At 42.8% G+C, this 13,578-nt stretch overlaps 1 protein-coding gene and 1 long non-coding RNA gene across 2 annotated transcripts in view; both read right to left on the bottom strand.

Annotated features, from left to right (window-relative positions):
- Positions 1-13,578, bottom strand: part of abca13 (ATP binding cassette subfamily A member 13) — a 235,128-nt gene that overhangs the window by 97,607 nt on the left and 123,943 nt on the right. Inside the window, exons 29-31 of the mRNA XM_033049779.1 lie at positions 11,628-11,767; positions 4,409-4,519; positions 3,155-3,245 (exon numbers count right to left, since the gene is read on the bottom strand). Of these exons, the coding sequence (XP_032905670.1) occupies positions 3,155-3,245; positions 4,409-4,519; positions 11,628-11,767 (342 nt within the window). The remainder of the gene's footprint in view (positions 1-3,154; positions 3,246-4,408; positions 4,520-11,627; positions 11,768-13,578) is intronic.
- Positions 514-1,964, bottom strand: LOC116991284. Its single transcript, XR_004416734.1, has 3 exons — positions 1,500-1,964; positions 830-831; positions 514-629 (listed from the first exon to the last, which is right to left on the bottom strand). It is a non-coding gene; the product is annotated as an uncharacterized LOC116991284 (long non-coding RNA).

Raw genomic sequence — 13,578 nt, 5'->3', positions numbered from 1 at the left:
GAAGAAAACTAATGGCATGTTAGCCTTCATAATGATGGGATTTGAGTATAGGAGCAAAGAGGTCCTTCTGCAGTTGCACAGGGCCCTGGTGAGACCACACCTGGAGTATAGTGTGCAGTTTTGGTCTCCTAATTTGAGGAAGGACATTCTTGCTATTGAGTGAATGTAGGTTCACGAGGTTAATTCCCGGACTGGCAGAAATGTCATATGCTGAAAGAATGGAACGACTGGGCTTGCATCCACTGGAATTTAGAAGGATGAGAGGTTATCTTATAGAAACATCAAATTATTAAGGGATTGGACACGCTAGATGCAGGAAACATGTTCCCGATGTTGGAGGAGTCCAGAACCAAGGGCCACAGTTTAAGAATACGGGGTAGGCCATTTAGAACTGAGATGAGGAAAAACCTTTTCACCCAGAGTGTTGTGAATTTGTGGAATTATATGTCTCAGAAGGTAGTGGAGGCCAACTCATTTGATGCATTCAAAAGAGAGTTAGAGAGAGCTCTTCGGGCTAGTGGAATCAAGGGAATATGGGGAGAAGGCAGGAATGGGATGATTGTGGATGATCAGCCATGATCACATTGAATGGCTCGAAGGGCCGAATGGCCTACTCCTGCAACTATTTTCTATATACAGGTGCACAACCTTTTATCCGGAGTTCCGGAAACCGAAAAGCTCCGAAAACCGGACATTTTTTCCAGGATGTCGTCTGCACACCAAAGCTCGCGTTTGGCGCCAGACTTGACCCAAAACGACCCACGGTCAACCCAGGTCTGTACTACTGTAGCAGCTGCCTCCTCCCCGGAGACCGGGGAGACACTTAAACATCTGTAAATCATTGCTTAAATGTTAGTCAGTTAGTTTGGAGGGCTTTTATGTGAAGGGGGGGGTGAAGGGGGAAACTTTAATTCTTAGTCCCCTACCTGGTCGGAGAGGCGGGGAGCGGGCAATGCCTTACCGGGTCGCCGTGCAGTAAGCTCCGGAGCGCTGTGGCCGCCGACTCCCAAAATCGCGGAGCTGGGGCTGCGGGCGTCCGGCCGCGGGCGGCGCCGGTTGTAGCTCCGACCCCGGTAACTCTATCCCTTGCTGCGCGGCGCTCCAAATCCAGCGCCGCCCGCGGCCGGAAGCCCGCAGCCCCAGCTCCGCGATGTTGGGAGTCGGCGGCCACAGCGCTCCGGAGCTTACTGCACGGCGACCCGGTAAGGCATTGCCCGCTCCCCGCCTCTCCGACCAGGTAGGGGACTAAGAATTAAAGTTTCCCCCTTCACACCCCCCCCACCCACCACATAAAATCCCTCCAAACTAACTGACTAACATTTAAGCAATGATTTACAATGATTCCCTGGTCTCCGGGGAGGAGGCAGACGCTCCAGACTTTTCAAGCCGCCCGCGCTACCTACCTAATCTACGCTAAATATCTTCCATTCCGAAATCCGAAAAATTCCGAAATCCGAGAAGTGTCTGGTCCCAAGGCTTTCGGATAAAAGGTTGTGTACCTGTATCTATATAAAATGCTGGAATAACTCAATGGAACAGGCAGCATCTCTGGAGAGAAGGAATGGGTGACGTTTCGGGTCGAGACCCTTTTTCATACTGATGTCGGGGATGAGTGGGACAGGGATAGAATGCAGTCGGAGACTGTTAGACTGGTGGGAGAACTGGGAAGGGGGAGGGGATGGAGAGAGAGGGAAAGCAAGGGCTATTTGAAGCTACAGAAGTCAATGTTCATACTGCTGGGGTGTAAGCTACCCAAGCGAAATATGAGGTGCTGTTCCTCCAATTTGCACTGGGCCTCACTCTGACAATGGAGGAGGCCCAGGACAGAAAGGTCAGATTGGGAATGGGAGGGGAATGGCGTGAATTCACAGCTTTATCCTGCGCTACTTCATCGAAGGACGAGCGGACAGACGGACGAAAGCAACGATCATAGAGTGGAATAGATGACATTTCGAGTCGAGACCCTTCTTCTGAGTCAGGGGAAAGAGGAACAAGAGATATAGATGGTACTAAGGACAAATGAATGGAAGATATGCCTATATCTCCCGTTTCTCTTTCCCTTGACTGTCAGTCTGAAGAAGGGTCTCGACCCGAAATGTCATCATGACCGCACATAAAAACCCCCCCCCCCCCTTCCTTCCCAACCTCAGCCTCACAGACCTTAGAGTACCCCTAGTTCCTAAAACCCATTTCCATCACTGCTCTCCACGCTGTATCTCTAAACTAAACTAAACATACTTTCATCAGGAATTGACGAATTGTGGTCAACTTAGGAACTCTTTGTTGTCCCTTGCCAACTGTGGTGCCTGTTACTTCACCTAATAACAACCAACTCATCTGCGAAGCGACAAGCCAAAAACATTCCGTTGCAACCACCTTCTCCTTAGCCTGCCCCACATCCACCTATTTCAATTGAGATGCATTTACAAATTAAGTCATTCAAGTGAGTTGAAGTTCAAGACCTCAGACATGATTTAATGGGCAGCAGTGATCCATGCCATCCTATTATTTCTGAGACCTGAACTACCTACAATAGGCATCTCAATGCACTGGAAAAATATTATAACTTATGATGCAGGCACTGTCACCAGCAGATGTTATCAGGCAGATAGGGAAAAAGATTCAAGAATGTGCTTAATGCTTCCTTGGAGAGATATAACATCTCCACCAATACCTCCAGCCCATGGCTGCTCAAAGTGGAGAAGGAGCATGGAGAATACATTTTGCAAAACCAAAGCCCAGCACGGGGACACACAGAAGCCCAACATAAGCTGCAGAAGGAGCACATCACCTCACGAACTATGCACATTGCCACTCTATCAAATTACCACTCATTCTGATATTCTGTGGAAGAATCCTAAACCCTTTAGATATCCCCCTAAACCTAAAAGGATTGTATTTTAAACGTATTGCTTTCATTTCCAACCATATAGCAGTTGGCACTGATATTGAGATCCCTGAGTGTTCAGAATGATCCCAGGACAGCCCTAGGTTGGGTACAGCAGATAGGTATGCAAACTTCTCAGCAAAATGTGTCCAGCTTCTGAGAAGTAGAGTTTTCAAGGAATAAAATTCACCCATGCGTTTGGTATAAAAAATATAGAAGCAGGCAACACAGCAAAGATCAAAGGTAGCCATAAAATCAAAACTATACCATAATCTTGTAATGCTTTCAAGAGATCTTCAACTTTAACTTTCGTTTGGCTCTCAATAAAATTGCGTACAAAATTATTTTGCAAAGCCTCCTATAGCAAAGAAAAACATTTATGTTAATCTTGTGCATAATTTGAGTCAAATGGATACTCAAACTGACACATCATTGGCTTGAAATGAGAATATATTGTTAAGAACAACAAGATGATATTTAGGGTGACTCAGTGGCACACCAGTCAGTGTTGCTGCCACAAATATCAGCAGCTTCGGTTAGATCCAGACCTCTTTTTTTGACCATGTCAAACTAGTACACTTCCCCAGTGATTGCATGAGATCCCGCTGAATGCTCTGGTTTCCTTCCTCATCTTTAATTGGCCACTGTAAATTATCGCTCGTGTAGGTGGGTGGCAGGAATTTGGGGGAATTGATGGGCATGCAAAATAGTGTATGTTACAGGGAGATAAGTGGGGGAATAGGACTGATGAGATTATTCTGACACTTGGCATAGATTCAATGAACTGAAATAGTTTGCTATAACAATGACTATGTCATAAAGAAATATGAGAAATAGTGGTAGCAAAATATTTCTGTTATAATAATTAAATCACGAGATAATGTAAAGGGAAACTATATTTTGATTATAATTGCGTTACCTGTATAAAGTAAATGTGAAAATAAGATAAGATATTTTTAAAATAGGGAATATATGCCAGAAATATGTTGACATCCTGTTTGGCTGTTCTAATGGTTCAAAAAGATCCCAAAGCAGTTTGGGTGAAAGCAATACTCTATCAGGAGTTGAAGTTCATCCTTGATTGCTTGGTGCATAAGTCCAAGAATAAATTTCTACTCCTGGCTTGATAGTCAATGTACCTTCAAAAATTGATTAACAGCTTGTTAATTTCATTTTTATTATAAGATTTTACTGGCACTAATATTAGCACTGATATTAATTATTTTTAAGTTTCACATATCACATTAACATTCATAGTCATTGAGACATACGCCATGGAAACAGACTCTTCAGCCCAACTTTCCCAATTACATGCCCCATCTACACGAGTCCCACCTGCCTGTGTTTTGTACATATCCCTCTAAACCTATCCTATCCATAAACAACTTTTAGAACAAATTTCTATTCAAAACTATAACTCAAGGCAAGTTACTAGATTCTGAAAAATGAATTTAACATCCAAAGAGACAGATCCCTTTTCTTTGTTCTTAAATAAACAGAGTAGCGTTACTTTTTACTTGCCTGAAGTTCATCCAACATTGGGGTTTCTGGAACAGATAAAGATTCCACAGCTTTCAACCATACTTCTGAATAGATCTTCAGGCTTTCAACTGTATCCAGTATCCCATCAGCCTAGATAAAATACAGTAGAGAAACACTGAGAAGAATTGCAACAACATGGTTCAGAAATTTGTAATATGAAATTAGTTAAAGGATCATTTGGAAATTTTGAATATCTTGAGGCAGCAATGGGTTGAAGAGGAGATAGTTCAGGTCGGGGAAGGGTTCCGACCCAAAACTTCACCTATTCCTTTTTTTCCCCAGAGACGCTGCATGACCTGCTGAGTTACTCTAGTATTTTCTGTCTATCTTTGGTTTAAGAGGAGGAGTTGTCGTGAAATCATACTGGCCACTGAGGACATTTTTCAACATTTTAACAACTAATACACCAGGTTACTGATTTCATGGAGGCATAGTACAGAGGGTATCAAAAGGCCTGGTACCACCTTAACTGGAGGGGGACCAACATTCTGGCAGGCAGATTTGCTAGTGCTACACTTGTGGGTTTAAACTAAATAGCAGGGGGAGGGATTGACAAATTGGGAGTTTAAAGATGGAGTTAAAGGGGAAGTGAGTACAGGAAAAGTTACAAACGAATCCCAAATTAATGGGAAGGAAGGTTCGAGAAGGGATAAGAGAGTATGTTCAGGGACAATATTGACCGATGTGAGAGGGGAGGTGAATACGGAAGTTAAAGCGTTGTATATGAATGTGCGATGAATAAGAAATAAAGTGGATGAGCTTGAGGCTCAATTAGAGATTGGCAAGTTTGATGTTGTGGGAATTACAGAGACATGGCTGCAAGAGGCCCAGGGTTGGGAACTGAATATTCAAGAGTATACATTTTATCAAAAAGACAGACAGGTGGGCAGAAGGGGTGGGGTAGCTCTGTTGGAAAGGAATTAAATTCAGTCCCTTGCGAGGGGTGACATAGAATCAGGAGATGTAGTTAGTATGGATAGAACGGAGGAATTAAGCAGTTAAGACAGACTGAGCTCATCTACTGTTCACTTGCACCTCCTCCAACCTCATCTACTGTATCCGCTGTTCCAGATGTCAACTTCAGCGAGACCAAGCACAGGCTCACCGATCGTTTTGCAGAACACCTCCTCTCAGTCGGTCTTAACTTACCTGATCTCCCGGATGTTCAGCACTTCAACTCCCCCTCCCATTCCCAATCTGACCTTTCTGTCCTGGCCCCCCTCCATTGTCAGAGTGAGGCCCAGCGCAAATTAGAGGAACAGCACCTCATATTTCGCTTGGGTAGTTTACACCCCAGTGGTATGCACATTGACTTCTCTAACTTCAAATAGCCCTTGCTTTCCCTCTCCATCCCCTCCCCCTTCCCAGTTCTCCCACCAGTCTTACTGTCTCCGACTACATTCTATCTTAACCATATAACCATATAACAATTACAGCACGGAAACAGGCCATCTCGGCCCTACAAGTCCGTGCCGAACAACTTTTTTCCCTTAGTCCCGCCTGCCTGCACTCATACCATAACCCTCCATTCCCTTCTCATCCATATGCCTATCCAATTTATTTTTAAATGATACCAACGAACCTGCCTCCACCACTTCCACTGGAAGCTCATTCCACACCGCTACCACTCTCTGAGTAAAGAAGTTCCCCCTCATGTTACCCCTAAACTTCTGTCCCTTAATTCTGAAGTCATGTCCTCTTGTTTGAATCTTCCCTTTTCTCAAAGGGAAAAGCTGATCCACATCAACTCTGTCTATCCCTCTCATCATTTTAAAGACCTCTATCATGTCCCCCCTTAACCTTCTGCGCTCCAGAGAATAAAGACCTAACTTATTCAACCTTTCTCTGTAACTTAGTTGTTGAAACCCAGGCAACATTCTAGTAAATCTCCTCTGTACTCTCTCTATTTTGTTGACATCCTTCCTATAATTGGGCGACCAAAATTGTACACCATACTCCAGATTTGGTCTCACCAATGCCTTGTACAATTTTAACATTACATCCCGCCCACTCCCCTGACATCAGTCTGAAGAAGGGGCTCGACCCGAAACATCACCCATCCCTTCTCTCCAGACATGCAACCTGTCCCGCTGAGTTTCTCCAGCTTTTTGTGTCCACCTTCCTGTAGTTTTCTATGTTCTATGATGCCTGGATTAGGGGTATTAGCTATAGGGACAGGTTGGACAGTCTTGGATTGTTTTTTCCCCAGTGGGTGTGGGGACACTTTATAGTAGTTTATAAAATTAAGAAGCATAACATTAAAGATAGTCATAATCTTTTACCTAGGATGAGAAAATCAAATACTAGAGGCCATAGCTTTATGGTGAGAGGGGCAAAGTTTAAAGGAGTTGTGAGTGGTAACGCTGTTTTACACAGAGGTTAGTGAGTGCCAGTAACATGCAGTCAGGGGTGGTGGTTGAATGGTTGAAGCAAATACATTAGTGGCATTTATAAGACCTTTGGATAGACATATGGATATGCAAGGAATAGAAGGATATGGGTTTTTTGCAGGTAGAGAAGTGATGGTCTTGGCATAATGTTCAGCATAGACATTGTGAACCAAAGGGTCAGTTATTGTGCTGTACTGTTCTATGTAAACCAGCGTATGGCATGAAGGCATCCTTCCATTCCCCACATTAAAATGATTTAAGTGCTGCAAGAGTAGTGTGAGGCACCTAAAACAATTGGCATTGGAGAAGTAGTCCCTTACCACTGTTACCAACACACTACTTGCCTTTTGTTCTTTGATTCTATGAAATTTCCTCCCGCCTCTCATTGTATTAGCAGCAGTTTATTATTTGCCACTCTGGAGAAGCAAGTTCTGAATGGAACTGACTCATTGCTATGGCTTTCACTGTAAGTCAGATGTAGACAACAATTGCTTAGTGATTGAGAGATGAAGCCATTCTCATGGTGAAGTAAACATACACTATTTAAATTAACCAAATGAATGTATGTTGAGGAAATTGTGCCAGCTCCTATCCAATGGTACCAACATACCGAGGTTTTCAGTACTATTGTATAGGAACTGGCACAGCTGGTGAGATGGTTCAATGAAGCAGGAAGAGGCTTTCATGTATTGTTTAGCTGTAAATCCTGTATCTTGTCACAATGCTAAATGAATCAAACTGCTATAACTGACCTGAATTGGTGAATCCAAAGACGGACCACTGTGTCCAAACACTTGCTATCCTCATTATCTGCCTTGCTATAGCTTCATCTTTTGGCTGCTTGGCCTGTAGTGACTGTGACCTGATTATGCTAATCCAGGTGGTAGCATTGCTTTCCCATCGATGAGACAAATGACTAGGAGAGTGCATCCAATGCAGTCCTGTAGCTGAGAAAATTAACTCAATGCTGCATCCCAAGAGTTTATCAAAAATCACGGCTATCTAGTTAGACTGCCTGCTGTGAAAAAGTTTTCAGTCACAAAAATGTAACTTCCAACTTTCACCGGTGGTGTGATTGCCAGTTCTATTACTACAAATTATATCTCAGGTTATACAATTCAAAGTACTTCTTTGTAAGGATCTGTAATGTATCCACTTGATTGTAATTCCATTCTCCATGAGGAATCCTTATGGGCACAGAGTACTGATGATGAAGCAATGCCTGGTGTTCCTCAGTGAATGTTAAATAATTATAATGCCTTAGGCAATGAATCCTTTTGAGGGTAGGGTAATCCTGCTTAAGTCCTTATGCACTCACACTGGTGATTGAGGAATGTTCTGTCCTTCAGTAAAGCCAGCCAGCAAGAATTAATCACACATCCTAATCCCCTCACCTTTATATTTTTGCTTAGAGCAAGCTTTTGCAGGATTAATTCCAAACAAAAGTTATGATTCACTCAAACATTTGTAGGTGAGGTCTCAAGCCCCTTGTGGAATTCAGTCAATAACCTATCACTCTAAGAATTTGGTAAATTAATACTGAAGGATGATGTTTTGAATGCAAACAATCATTTCACTATTCTTAACGTCAATTTTAATCTGTCCCATCACCTGCTGTGAATGATCGTCACCCCTGCTCAAAGGCCTCATACAGAAGCTGATTTCTCCTGAGGGTGAGGTTGTGCAGGAGTCAACAGGTTGAGCAGAAGCCATGCCACTGAGGAATTCTGGCAAGCCGCAACCAGGCTCACCAGCAGGCCGGGCTAGCCCGCCGAGGACTCGCGCCGCAGACTGGACCAGGAACCCGCCCGGAAGGCCCGGCTCACTTGCCACAGACCGAGGACCCACCCGGAATGCCCGGCTCACCCACCTCAGGCCGAGGACCCACGGCGTGGTCGAGGAATGCATCCGGAAGTCCTGGCTCGCCCATCGTGGACCGAGGACATGTGCTGTGGTCTGGGAGCCCACCTCGGATGGAGGGCCGGTAAGTAGACCGGCAGCGGAAGAGAGTGCACTGCTTCAAAGGTGCAGTGGAACGCTGGAGGCCTTGCAACAAACTGGAGCTCAGATGAGCGGGTACCGCTCCAAGAGGCCAAGTACGTGAACCAAACGTGGCATACGATGGTGGTGTAGGGGCGGAGGACATTACGACTGCACTTGGCCAGGTTGACTCCGCAACGCTGCCTTGACAGCTGGTCTACATGGTCAGGTCAAGAACCCTGCACTTACAACAACTGGGCTAAATCTGGCCACTCTGTATACTTTCTCAGTGTACTGCTACTATACACTTGCACTGTATCCGAGATGCTTATCTACAATGTATTTAAGTGCTTACACATAGTGACACATACTGAAGTGTATACAAACCTCGTTTCATGTGACAACAAAGCACGATTGAATCGTTGAGATAACAATGAATTATCCAGTACATACTGGAGAGCACTCCATAATCAAATCAGACAGCGGACTCTCCATGAGATTTCTTGTAGTTTCATGGCAATGGACATGGAAACTGTACTCGAAGATAGACACAAAATGTGGAGTAACTCAGCGGGACAGGCACCATCTCTGGCGAAGGAATGGGCATTCCTTCTCTCCAGAGATGCTGCCTGGCCTGCTGAGTTACTCCAGCATTTTGTGTCTATCTTCAGTTTAAAACAGCATATGCAATTTATTCCTACACATGTAAGCTGTATTCGCTAAGCTCTGAGTGGCATTTGGTGGAACACATGTGAAGAGTCGAGAGAATCAAGATTGTTTTATTGACACATGTCCCAAAATAGAACAATAAAATTCTTACTTGCAACAGCACAACAGATATGGAAACATAGTACAGATACTCTGTAAAACCCATAGTAATTAATAAAAAAAACAAAGACATATAAATAATCAATAATAGTGCAATAATAGAATAATAATTGAAGTCAGGAGATGGTTATTCTCCTCCCTGCAAGAACCAGCCCTCTGGATTTGGACAGTGACAGAAAAAAATAGAGAGGAAAGTTTTGGGAAAGTTGTTAATTAAGGAACACCTCATGCCAGTGAAGCAATTGGTCAGAAATGGCATTAGAAATTAATTAATTTGACCTTGACCACTTGTGAAGTCAATAAACCTCTTGTGTGATTGTGTCAAGTTCATGGCTTAACCTGCACCTATGTCTATGTGCTTTCACTGCCTGTTCAGAAGGCATTCTGCCCCTACATATAAAAGACATTCCTCCTACATCTTCTCCATCTAACTTTTGATGCAATATCTAAATAATTTTGGAGCTAACTCTCTTCCACATTATATCATTTTTTCAATGTATTCCAGGTCAGATTCACTTGCCACATGACTTATAACGGCACACCCAAATGGCACCTGTGATAATGATGTGGTTACCAGCTATGAATGACAGGCTAGATTTAACCAGAATGTATCACTCGCAGTGTTAATTTCTGCTGCTAGATCTACCTAATGAAAATAATAATTTAGACTGGTTGGCTACTGTGAGATACAAATTCAATCACAAACTCTTCAGAGACAAGGTCAAGAAACAAGTTTTCCTTTATTACATTTCTGCGCAGAAAAGGGTGTCTCTCCTCTATCATCCTCTAGAGACACACAAAAATGGAGGTTGTATCTATCTTTTATACCTTTCTTCACTATGGTCACTACCTCATGTCTCCCCATCGAGCTTCGTCCAATCATAACATAAAGCCCACATTCCCACGAGAACGTCCAGAAACGTCTCGGAACATCTCCTGACGTCAAAGGCTTCTGCTGGAGTTTTAATCTGTTACTTCTTTATCTAGAAGTTCCCTCTGTCCTGTATATTTTTACTTTCTTCTACCAGCAGTCTGGCTTCTGCTGACACCTTATTTCTTTCTAAGTTATATTTTTCAGAGTTCTAGTATAAATCAACCATCCCTATTAACCCTTCTCTCACAGCTACTATCATGAGAAAACAGAACAGTGCAACCTGAATTGCAATCAATAGGTATGAATTAATCACACATCCTGATCCTCTGAGCATTTCATGGGCTATCCAGATTAGCCAGGCCTTTGTTTGTTTTTCAGCACTTTAAATATCAATTGTACCGTGTAGCCAGTTAATGTGACTGTTACCAGAGCTTCATCTCAGCTGTGTAATTTAAATAATTAACACTAATATTAGCAATAGAGATATTACATGCAGAATTAGTGTATTGCCAACAACAATGATAGGATGAGTTGGCTGAAAGAAACTGACAGTGCGTACTGTTTAGGAAAGAAATGTAGATGCTGGTTTACACCAAAGATAGACACAAAATGCTGGAGTAACAGGGGGTCAGGCAGCATCTCTGGAGAAAAGGAATAGGTGACATTTCGGGTCAAAACCCTTCTTCAGACAGTACATATTTGCAGTTAGTGAAGAGAACTTTACAATGAAGGGGTCAGATTTTTATTCAAAAGGACACAAAGTGCTAAAGTAACCCAGAAGACCAGGCAGCAACTCTGGAGAACATGGATAGGTGATGTTTTGTGTTGAGATCAGATTTTTATTGTCTGTTATAAAGTGATAGGGAATTGATATACTTTCACAGACTCTGACTTGCTGAAAATTTACACTTTTTTTGTTTCAGATTTCTAGCAACTGCATTTTTAAAATTTTCATTCAGTTATGAAATGCATCCTTGTTTCATCTTTCCTGAACCATTTCTATGATGCTTACCTTTTATGTTTCATCTTTCTGAACATTGCTGTATAACGTAAAGATCTACGCCAAATGCCAAATACAGAATTCAATGAACAAGATCTCTAAAATTCCCAGATTATATCTTCTCACCTTATCCATCAACGTCAGGATCTCTGGTGTACTGGGAGAGTATGGTATATAACCAAGAAGCAGCGGCTTCATGAAAGTCCACAACAATGGCCCACTTGGTGATTTTATAATATCCTCATAAAAGTCCCGGCAGTAAGGTGCTAGTATAACAATATAAAAAGCAGATTAACAAACCTTTTCACATTTCACAACAACTCATTATACTAATCTAATATTTCAATTGAATACAATCTGGAGATGAAAATTGTATTGTATATGTCCACATATATTTTCTTTTTTTTTCCACTTTAGTCTTTATTGCTTTTATGCATACACAAATAAAACACAAATATAACAACAAAACATACAACAATGCAGTGAAACGTACAACAGTGCAGCGGGGGGGTTCAGTTTACAATTAATGATGCAGTGTACAGAACTATTTTCTTATTAAAACATTTTCCAATAACTTACAATATTGTCAATACAATTATAGTGTTGATGTCTTTATTTCTATACCTAATCCATTTTTCCCATTTTCTGTTAAATTCGTCTTCTTTCACTCTTAGAGAATATGTCATTTTCTCCATGACAAATATTTCCAGTACTATGTATAACCATTGTCTAAGTCTGGGTGTGTCCGCTGCAAGCCAGTTTCTTGTAATGGCCTTTCTGCCAGCTGCGAGTAGGATTTTAACCAAGTAATGATCTTCCTTCAGCATCACTGTAGTTATATTACCCAGGTATAAAATGGAACACTTCTTGGAGACTATATATCCTAATACCTCCTTTAATTCTGAATTCACTCTGTCCCAAAATGGTTCTATTTTGGGGCAACTCCAGGAGATATGTGCATGATTTGCATCTGTTAGGCCACATTGCCTCCAGCATGTTTGCTGCCTTAAAATTTGTTTGCTTTTTATGTTAGGCATAATAAAGAAATGAATCAAATTTTTCCAATTAAATTCTCTCCATTTTTGTGAATTAGTGGATGTCTGTAGTGTTACACACATATGGCATTCTTCTTCTGAGATTGTGATGTTCAATTCCTCTTCCCACTTAAATTTTACATAAAATGTAGTTTTAGCTTAACATTCCATTAAACAATGATAAAGTTTGGAAATAATCCTTAATGTTTTTTGATGATATGCATTAACTATCACTTCTATGATGGGAGTGGCTGCGCTGCCTTGCAGCTGCGGCTCGCCTGCAGTCCGTTTGTCTTTTCTGTTTTTTTGTTTTCTTTTGTCCTGTTTTTACAGTTTATTTAGCTGTGTATGTGTGGGGGGGTGGGTGTAATATGTTTTTTGACTCTTCCTTCGGGGGATGCGACCTTTCCTGCCGTATCCCCGTCTCCGTGTCCGTCTGCGCTGAGGCCTATCACGGAGCTGGCGGCCTCCAACTGCGACCGACCTCGAGGCTGTGGAGGCTGTGGAGCAGAGCCAGGACTTACCAACGCGAGCCTGGCCGACTTCGGGGCTGTGGTTGCGGGGCGCCCCAACTTCCGACCCGACTTTGGAGCCTCGGAGGCTCGGCCGCGGGCCAGTGGACGACATCATCGGGAGCTCGAGTTCTGTTTTCCGGAGCTCCCGCAACTACAGCTGCGTCCGCCGGACTGGAGGACGGCAGCTTCGACCGCCCCGGGCCGCGGAGTTTGAACCGGCCCGTTTGCGGAGCTCGGATTCAGCCTGCGGGACTTACCTACCATCACCCGGCGGGGTCACAACATACATCGGAGGCTTGGATTGCCTCAGCGCAGAGGGAAATCAAGGAGGGAAGAGACAATGACTTTGGGACTTTAAACTGTGTTGAGTGTTTGTTATTTATTCTATGTTATGACTGCAGGCTAAACCATATTGTTTGTTTTGTTTTGTTTTTGTCTTTTGTTTTTACCTTGTTTGGGATGTGTTTACCTTTTTTGGGACTAAAGATGGAAATTAGCTACTGGCTACAATCTTGCGTATTACATGTG

The sequence above is a fragment of the Amblyraja radiata genome, chromosome 2 (genome assembly GCF_010909765.2).
Source record: "Amblyraja radiata isolate CabotCenter1 chromosome 2, sAmbRad1.1.pri, whole genome shotgun sequence".
NCBI classification, from domain to species: Eukaryota; Metazoa; Chordata; class Chondrichthyes; order Rajiformes; family Rajidae; genus Amblyraja; species Amblyraja radiata.
The sequence above is the reverse complement of the archived record's forward strand: the minus strand, read 5'-3'. Positions and strand labels throughout refer to the sequence as shown.